At 48.8% G+C, this 9533-nt stretch overlaps 1 protein-coding gene across 1 annotated transcript; it reads right to left on the bottom strand.

Annotated features, from left to right (window-relative positions):
- Window positions 1-3347: 3347 nt before the first annotated feature.
- On the bottom strand, window positions 3348-8692 carry PCK1 (phosphoenolpyruvate carboxykinase 1). Its single transcript, XM_003806166.5, has 10 exons — window positions 8599-8692; window positions 8167-8430; window positions 7549-7730; window positions 6902-7105; window positions 6585-6772; window positions 6073-6235; window positions 5407-5631; window positions 5187-5318; window positions 4664-4759; window positions 3348-4439 (listed from the first exon to the last, which is right to left on the bottom strand). Exons 2-10 carry the CDS (start codon window positions 8388-8390, stop codon window positions 3985-3987), a joined length of 1869 nt encoding a protein of 622 aa, XP_003806214.3. The 5' UTR covers window positions 8391-8430; window positions 8599-8692; the 3' UTR covers window positions 3348-3984.
- Between the last annotated feature and the right edge of the window lie 841 nt (window positions 8693-9533).

Below are 9533 nucleotides of genomic sequence, written 5' to 3'. Positions count from 1 at the left end.
CTGTTACCGTTGTATGGTATTTTTAAAGTCTTTTTTTCTAAGCATAAATGTACAAATACTCAATACCCTTTCATTATCTACCTTCACAGGTGAAGCAGGTGGCAAATATTGCATGTCAATAACTTATCTTTTGCAGAGTCATTTTAAATGGCTGCCTAGTTGTCTGTTCTCAAAAGGGCTACAATTTCTTTTAAGTAATCTCCTATTGTTGGGCATTTAGGTTGGTTCCTAATTTTTGGCCATGATAAACAACTCCATAATGAGCATCCTTACAACTAAATCTGTGCAGACTTTCATGATTTTTCCCTTAGGACACATTTCTTAAAGATAGAATTCCTGGACCCAAACTCTGAGTCTTCTGCTAAAATGTTTGAGAAGGGTGAAGGTGGCTCCCTACAGGGATGGGCTCGCCATACGAAGAGAAAAAAATGCTTCTGATATTCCTGATTGACTTCGCTCTTCAGCTCCTTTTCCTGAAATGCACAGTGAAAGTAGGAGTTGTGGAGGCTACACAGAGGACAGATTTCGACTCCAGAGCCACAGCCGGTCATCAGTGGGACAGCCGGCTTGGTGGGGAGCGAGCTCCCATACCCTGGAGAGGTGGAGTGAAATAAAAATGAGAACAACCGCCCCCACCAGGCCCAGCTGTGTGCCAAGTCCCTGGCTGGCATCGTCTCATTGGAGCTTTTCAACAACCCCCTGAAGAAAGTAATCATCACTCCCATTTTACAGTTGAGGAAACTGAGGCTCAGCATTTCGTGCAATCACCTAAGGGCATACTTCTAGGGAGATGTAGGGCCTTGGCTCACACACAGACCCTCCTGACTGCAGATTCGGCACTGCTCTGGGCTAGTTTATTTCATCCTTATCCAACTCCACCAGAGGTAATATGACCCCAGTGGCACAGAGGAGATGGAAGAAGACCCCACTGGCCAGTGGCAGAGCTCTGCTGTGTTCAAGGTTGTCAGTGTTTACTGCCCCCAGGGAAGGAAAAAGGGCAGGAGGGAGGAAGCAGGTGGCCAGCTCTTTCCCACAGATGAATTCATCGCTGCAATTGCTAAAGGCGAGGACAAAGCAAAAGCTGCTCCCCTGGCTCGGTGCCCTCTGGCAGGGCTGCAGGTCAAGGGAGCTCAACAGGGCCCATGCCCTGCGGTCTTACAGCCAAAACCGTGCACTCTGGAAGGTGCATGCTGTTGGCATCCAGAGGGCCGAGTGAGCAGCCCGGGGGGGTCCAGGTTAGGGTGGGTCTCCAGGGAGAGGGAGAGAAGAGAAAGAGCCCTGTAACTCCTGACTCCCAAGTGTGCCCCGGCCCCACCTAGCCACCCCACCCCACCTGCCTACCTGTCAGTGCCCCCTAAGTGACTCGACTGGGAATAAGGGCAGGTTTGTTGTCCTGGTTCAATATTTGCTGTGTAACTATTGTTTTCTGATCTTTAACCCAGTCTGCAACACAGCTTCCTGGAGGTCAGGGGACAGCTCTTACACTGGACTCCAGTAGAGGACGTCAGTCACAGTGTTGGTTTTGGAGTCATGTGGTCCAGTGGTAGACCAGGAATTAGGAGACTCTGGGCTTTCTATCTCACTCCAACCATATTTTCAAGTGATGAGCCTCTCGCCTTCTGTGAGCTTCCTGCAAGTGGGCTTAGCTTACATACTTTGCATCATCTGAAGGCACGACAAGAGAACATTGAAGAATGAAGTCATAGTATCCTGTTTATTGTAGACAGGGGTCCGCGCACAAAAATCAGGATTTGGAGACAGAGGGAGCACTCAGGAGGCAAGGTTTGGGGAAACTGAGTCAGGAGTCAATGACATATATTGAATCTTTTTGGTCTCCTGAAAACTCTTATGCTGTGTATGTAAGTGACCTCCTCTAGGCTGTCCCCCAGGCTTGCAGGGCCTGCTGGCAAATGGTCCTATGTGAGGCTGCTTGCCGGGTGGCTGATGCTGTGCAGGAGGGGAGGGAATTTGGAGATGGCCAGTGTCTTTGCCTGCCGAGGGAGTGGAGACTACTGAAAGCCCGTAATAGGACAGTGGGGCACAAGGCATGCATTTTAACAAAGTTTATCCTGGTGGCCTCTTTCAGGGGTCCAAGGAGCTGCCCAAAGGCCCCCAGGGGGCGGGGAAATGGAGACCAGGTGGCTTGCACTTTGGACTCCCTCCCCAGCTTCAGGTGGGCTGCCTTGGGCTCTGTCTCCTTTAGACATGGGACTCTGAGTCAAGTACATGTCAAGAACGTGTTCCGCAGTGAAAAGGAGAAACAAGTTTGAACGCCACTGATTTAAACTAATACAGCAGACAGCATTTAATTCCAGTAAGTGGTTTTTCCCCTTCGGTGGTTTTGATATTCTAACAAGCCAACGTGTCTGGAGCTAAGACTCTCAGCTCCTTAATGGGGAAGGAAATCCTGGCAATTTCTCAGCCCCGCTGGACGCTCCTGGCTTGACCTCAGTTTCCTCACCTGTAAAATTGGGGTGATCTCGGCTTCACCTTCCATGTGAAGCCATTGTAAGGAGCAGAGGAAGTGAGGAAAAGAGGCAAGTTTTCCAGTTGAGGAGACTGGAGGGGTGGAGTGTGACATAAGAACAAGCCTGCCCGCTGGGGTGTGGTAGGGGTGAAGCCAATTTCACAGCCTGGGCCCAAGAAAGAAACTACAACTTGAAGATAATAGTATTTACACAGATTGAATCTGTGATATAAAGTTTATGGTTTGTTTGGACTGTTCTGGAATAATAAACACTGGGAGTAGAGGAGAGCAGGTTAGGGTTCAAGGCAGAGCTGGGGACCAAACCACCCACCTCTCTTCTCGGGCAGCCCATGGTATTGGCATGATGTCCGGGATACAGAAGGCGCTCAATTAATGCTTGCTCAACCCAGATCCTGTCCCCTTTTCCTTCTCACTTGTCTTCCTCTGCTCCCCCGCGGGGATGACAGTTGAGAAAACTGTTGCTTTGAAGAGTTAAAAGGCAAAATCCTATGAAACTGTCCACAATGTAATTTTTGTGGAAGCCTGAGACCCCTCCAGATCCAAACTGTCAAAAAGCATGCATTAAACCCTCCCAGTCCAGCCACATAAGCCTCACCATCTAAAGGTTTGTAGAGTTGTTAAAGGATGCCAACTAGTGGCTTCAGCAAATTCAGAAAACCCCAACCATGGTTCCCTGCCTCATTCCTCCCCATCTGCTCCCTCCTTCTCCCTGGGACCAGGCAATGCACCCCCTCTTCAAGTGTGATTCTGAATGTCCCCACCTTCTTGGGGAGGGGGCAGGATTTAAATCACAAGATATTTAATCAGAGTTCTCTCCTCTTGGTAGCTCAAACAAGAAAAACCAAGCAAAGCAAATCCATCTTTTCTATAAAACTTTATTTTGTAATTTTTTTCCAAGAAGTAGTAAGGGGGAAATATTGCAATTATGTAAAGGTAAGGAACAATGGTGTATAAAAATAATTTAAGCACAATATTAATAACAAAGCAACTTTTTTTCAAGGAAAACTAGTAGGTCATCTCACCCAAGATTTTTCCAAAGGTATTAAATATATTTTCAATAACAGTACATACAAATACACATACACAAATATACCACACAGACACATGTGCACATACATGCACACACACACACACACACACATATATATACAGCTCAAGTATTTTTTTGGTGTGCATTCTAGCTAATCCACATAGCTAAAGTGAAAAAACACTGAAAAGATCAATGCCTGAGTAACCTTAAATTTGAACAAACTATGCATTGGATGTGAATTTTTGGAGGCATGCTAAGATTTCCCTTCTCAATTTCATTAGCTACTACCCAGTGTTCTGTGGTTCTTATCCTTAAAAAAATCAAAGTGTGCCTTTCAGATCTGCTCACGGTGTGGTGATGATTATTATGGTGGCGTCAATTTGGGAACACTTGCCCTCTCTTGCTCCTACTGCACCTTATGGATGGGAAAGGGGATGATTTTAAAGGTAAAGCACTCAGGCCCTGATTACATCTGGCTTATTCTTTGTTTCAAGGCAAGGATCTCTCTCTCGATTTCACAGGGGAGGTCGGCATTGACCTGATCCTCCAGATACTTCTCGATGTCTTCCACCTCCTTCTCCCAGAATTCCTTGGAGATGCTGAAAAGCTCCATCATGTTGATGTGCCCCAGGCCTTTCAGGTTCAGGGCATCCTCCTTGGGGATGTAGCCTATGGGCGTGAGCTTGGCGCTGGCTTTTCCATCGATCCGGTTGAACATCCACTCCAGCACCCTGGAGTTCTCTCCAAAGCCCGGCCAGAGGAATTTGCCTTCCTTGTCCTTCCGGAACCAGTTGACATGGAAGATCTTGGGCAGTTTGGCTGCTGGGTGCTGGGCCATGCTAAGCCAGTGGGCCAGGTATTTGCCGAAGTTGTAGCCAAAGAAGGGCCGCATGGCAAAGGGGTCATGCATGATGATTTTGCCTGTTAAACAGAGAGGGAGTTCATTAGTAAATGATGCTCTCCTAGGCAAGACTGACCCCATTGATTGTTGACATTAGCATGCTTTGTTCTCCTCTGTCTCTCTCTCTCTCTTTCTCTCTCTCTCTCTCCCCACACACAGACACAGAAAAGGAGAGAGACATAAGAGTGACGAAGAGTGCTCTAATCCCACTTCTCTGTGGTTTCAGATCAGGACTTTGATTTACCTTTATGTTCTGCAGCCGCTGTGGCCTCTGATCTCATGGCCGCCCCCACAAAGACTCCATGTTGCCAGCTGAGAGCTTCATAGACTAGAGGGACACCTTTAGCAGGAAAAAAAAAAGAGAAATGTTCATTAGAGGCTTTGAAATTCAGACTCCACAACCAGTGGTGTTATTCACAACATGGAAAGACACGGCAAGACAATAACTTTGTAATCGAGCTAGTTTTGCATTCACCAAGCTAAATTGCAGAAAACTGCTAACTCAAAGTTACATGACTGAGGCCACAAAGTAAAAAGTAAAATTTGATCAAGCTACAATAGATCAAGGATTCAGAAAGGTTCCAGGTGACCAGAAGGCTTGGTTCTACATTTGAACTTGCCAATTATTCTGGCTCTTTGGGAAGGAAGCTCAAGAAAGGAAGCCCCTGGGCACCCTCTGACAAGGTCATGGAAAAGGAGAGATTTCACAGATGCCCTTCGGTACCCAGCACACCCATGTTCCCAGCCTAAAAGAAGGAGAGCCTCACCAGCAGGTCTACGGCCTCCAAAGATAATGCCTTCAATGGGAACACCTTCCGGAGACTCCCAGGCAGCATCAATGATGGGGCACTGGCTGGCAGGGGTGCAGAACCTCGAGTTGGGGTGGGCACAAGGTTCCCCTATAAGACAGAGAAAGGCTCGTGAGTGCCTGGCTCAAACAGGCGGTCCCTGCAGCCCGGCACACCAAGGCCTCTGGCGGGGACACACCATCCTCTGGGCTCCACTCCTTATTCTTCCAGGACGTGATGGTGATGCCTGAAGCTAGCGGCTCATCAATGCCTTCCCAGTAAACGCCCCCGTCGCTGGTCTCGGCCACATTGGTAAAGATGGTGTTCTTCTGGATGGTCTTGATGGCATTGGGGTTGGTCTTCACTGAAGTCCCAGGAGCGACACCGAAAAAGCCATTTTCTGGGTTGATAGCCCTTAAATGACCTGGAGAGTTTTAAACCAGAGAAGCAGTAGTGAGTGCCAGGCAAAGCAGAACATATACTCTTATATATTGCCGGACTAATTTCTATGCCAACTTCTCAAATCTTTTTTCCCTCCCTGGAATATACATTTATCTCTTTTCATCCAAGCATCATACGCAACTTTGAGATGTTTACAACTCTTGCTTCCTCCACAATTTTCCACCAATACCATTTAAACAAATGTATGTATGTAAACAAACAGCAACATATGGCCCAGTTCCAATCCAGATTGAATATTAAATTGAAGAATTCTTACAGGATACATATTTCTAAGGCTTGGCCAACTCTGGACTAACAGAGTTTAAAAATCCAAACACTGGATTGAGGAGAATGTGACATGTTTTGAAGGCCAACGATTCACTTGAGTCCAATCGTTACCAAGAGTTGGGTCTAAAAGAGTCACCTTGTGCGTCAAACTTCATCCAGGCAATGTCATCCCCGACGCACTCAACCTTCCACCCGGGGAGGCTGGGGTTCATCATGGCCAGGTTGGTCTTCCCGCAGGCGCTGGGAAATGCGGCCGCCAGGTACTTCTTCTCACCCTCAGGGTTGGTTATACCCAGAATCTGTTGGGGACAAGATTCTTTATTGTGATCTTTGTTTCCTTCTCCCCGAGGTTGGTACTTCAGCCCAGAGGTTGGAATGTAGGCCCTCAAGATCTATTTCTTCAGGTATCAGTGCAAACAAACATTCCCAGAATCATGAAGTCCAAAGGATCTCTATGGTCCCCTGGTGTTTGGGGGCCTTCAAAAGCGACGTATATGTGTGAACTAATCATTACTGGTGGGGTTTCCCGATCTGTCCGGGAACCTGCACGCTCAGAGAGGTGTGCTGACGGGTGGGAACTGTAATGCTGTCTGTTTCTGCCACCCCCCAGGCCTCTCATCTGCCCATCAGGGCTTCCTGCAGGCTCACCAGCATGTGCTCTGCCAGCCACCCTTCCTCCTTGGCCAGCCGGCTGGCCATCCTGAGAGCAAAGCACTTCTTCCCGAGCAGCGAGTTCCCGCCGTACCCACTGCCAAAGGAGATGATCTCTCTGCGGTCAGGCAGGTGGGCGATGAGCGTCAGCTCCGGGTTGCAGGGCCAGTTGTTGACCAAAGGCTCTGTGAACAAGGACCCCTCCCAAGTCAGTGCGCCAGGGCCCTGCTTGGGGGTCCCCGAGGCACCGACTGGGATTTGCTGTTCAGCTTTCTTTTTTATTTTGACTTTTGATTCTGAAATAATACACTTACTTTGTAAAGGCAGAGGGCACCCCACAGAATGGAGGCATTTGACAAACTCCCCATCGCCCAGTGCTTCCAGGACCGGCGTGCCCATCCGCGTCATGATCCGCATGCTGGCCACCACATAGGGTGAATCTGTCAGCTCGATGCCGATCTTCGACAGAGGCGAGCCCAGCGGCCCCATGCTGAATGGGATGACGTACATGGTGTGACCTACAGGGTGCGATGGGTGGGCACTGGTGAGAAATGACCTTGGACTTCGCACACGACCAGCATTTTTTTCCCAGGTAGACCCATTTTCGTGGTGTTCCACTAACACCACCACACCCTGCTGGTCACCAGCCCCCTGGGTTAGAAGAGGCCACTGGAAAGTGAACAGCCTGCTGAAATTAAAGAGTTTTCATAAATGTGCAATTGGGTCCCACCAAGCTATTTAAAACCCATATGCATGGAAATAGTTTTCACGTTTGTATAAGACAGTCTGTAAAAGCAGAAGAGGGATGTGCATTTTCAATACATTGCCAACTTCATGTATGGAACTGAAAGACATCTGAGGTGGTGGGAGCTTCCATTATTGTTTGAATTACCATTAGGATAGATGTAAACAAGAAAAGGCTCTCTGCTGTTTTGCCCAATCCAATCAATGTTCTGCTCACCTTTCATGCACCCTGGGAACCTGGAATTGAACGCTTTCTCAAAATCCTCCTCTGACATCCAGCGACCGAGCTGGCTGAGGCCTGTTTTGGGGATGGGCACTGTGTCTCTTTGCTCTTGGGTGACGATAACCGTCTTGCTTTCGATCCTGGCCACATCCCTGGGGTCAGTGAGAGCCAACCAGCTGCAAAAATCACAGGCTTCCTTTCAGCCAAGCACCACGGGCAGCGAACCATCTCCTTCAGTACCGTGGCTTTCCATGCCTAGCAGAGTGCTGAGCACGCTAACAACAGTCCATCAGTGTGAACACACAGACCGTCTAAGACATGGCCAGGTGGACATTTACTCAACTAGGAGCTGGTCTGTAGGAGAGGGGCTGTCTTTTTTTTAATCAAGAATCTAGTTGGCAGAGCTTTTGTGCACACCACCTCATTTAAAGCTTGGGCTGGCCCACTAATGTCACAAAATTCAAGTCTGTATGGTTCTGACCATTGCATTCATCTTCTCAAGAGTCTGAAACTACCCAAAGGCCTTCATTCACCTTTCTCCACCAACTCCCAGGAGACGCAGGGGAGCCCTGCCTGCAGGGTGCTGGGACAGGCAGCGGGGGCCAAGCTTACCAGTTGTCATACTTCTTCAGCCGCCTGAGGATGCCCTCTTCCTCCATCTGGCCCAGAAGCCGCCCATTCTCCTCCTCAGAGCCGTCACAGATGTGGATGTGATCAGGCTGACACAGCTCAGCGTTATTCTCGAGAAACTCCCTCACTGCCTGGGGCAGGCTGTCCAGGCTTCCCTGGACAACTTTGGCCGAGAGGTTCAGGCCGTTTTGCAGCTGAGGAGGCATTTCTGCAGAGTGCTGCTAAGGGGCACGAATGTGAGGTCACCTGAAATGGAAAACGCAAGCGTCCTGAACAAAAACAACAACAGACACCTTCAAACACATTCGACGGCCTTTTGCCAGGGCTGTGCATTGCCAAATAGTTATTGCTCTCAGGAAAAAAATGAGCTCATCTTTGTAATTTTTCAAAATGTAAATGCAAAGCTCTACTTACCTTTCTTCTCTTTGGATGATCTCGAAGGGAGATCCACAGGTTTCTTTCCGGGCTCTTCCCGCCAGCGAGTTTGTGTTCCCAGTGGGAAGGCCGTGCTTGGTGGCAGAACCTCCCAGCTTTAAATACTGTGGAAAAGAATAGCCCTGCCCCTCGGCTGCACCCAGGGAGGCTCGCCACTGACGTCAGGGGGCAGGTCTCTGGATCACGGCCAGGGTCAGTTATGCTTTGGGCCAACTCACTGCAACACGCCCCAGGGAGATAATCATTGAACAGATAGTTGTTAATGAATGCTGGGAAACTTCGAGCCCTCAACCAACCATAGTGAGTTTTGACACAACTTCCAACTGACTAAACCTTGACCCATTTTACTGCTGTTGCAAAACACAACACCCTTTCTTAACAGGCAGGTGGGGTCAAGGACAAGGCTGGCCAGGGCACCTGCTAGCAGCACATTTTGTGTACCAAGAGCTGCTGGTTGGCAAAACACCACAGCTATAAGATGTCACCCCATAGTCAAAGGTCACAGTCAAAGTTCATGGGAAGGATGCACCCTAACTTGGGCAAATATGCGGCTTATTGGCAGAGATTGGAAACGCCTAACCTAACTGGGGGCTAATCGCTGTATTGATTGTCTGCTCTGTGCCGCCCCCACCCGCTGCCCCGATGTAAACTCCATGAGGGCAGGGATTTCTCCCTATTTTGTTCATTTTTCTCTCTGTAGTGCTTGGCATAGAGTAGGCACAGGATGCACACATGCTGAGCACTGTTCTAAGAGCTTGGCATCATTACTACCCTCTGAGGTGGAGGCTATGAACAACCCATGTACAGATAGGGAAACTGAGGCAGAGATTTTGTAGCTACTCCCAGCCGGCTGGTAGGTTGCAGAGTGAGGATCTGAACATGAGCAGGTTGGGCCCTGGAGCACCACGTCCCTC

This window comes from Pan paniscus, chromosome 21 (assembly GCF_029289425.2).
Source record: "Pan paniscus chromosome 21, NHGRI_mPanPan1-v2.0_pri, whole genome shotgun sequence".
Taxonomy (NCBI): Eukaryota; Metazoa; Chordata; class Mammalia; order Primates; family Hominidae; genus Pan; species Pan paniscus.
Note: the sequence above shows the minus strand (reverse complement) of the source record. Positions and strands in the feature narration are given on the sequence as shown.

Excerpts from the sequence above, each read along its gene's own strand:
- PCK1 (XM_003806166.5), bottom strand. The coding sequence starts at position 8,390 with ATGCCTCCTCAGCTGCAAAACGGCCTGAACCTCTCGGCCAAAGTTGTC. Across the intron at positions 7,731-8,166 it reads CTGAAGAAGTATGACAACTG|CTGGTTGGCTCTCACTGACC; the intron begins GTAAGCTTGGCC and ends TGATTTTTGCAG. Across the intron at positions 7,106-7,548 it reads GTTCCCAGGGTGCATGAAAG|GTCACACCATGTACGTCATC; the intron begins GTGAGCAGAACA and ends CGCACCCTGTAG.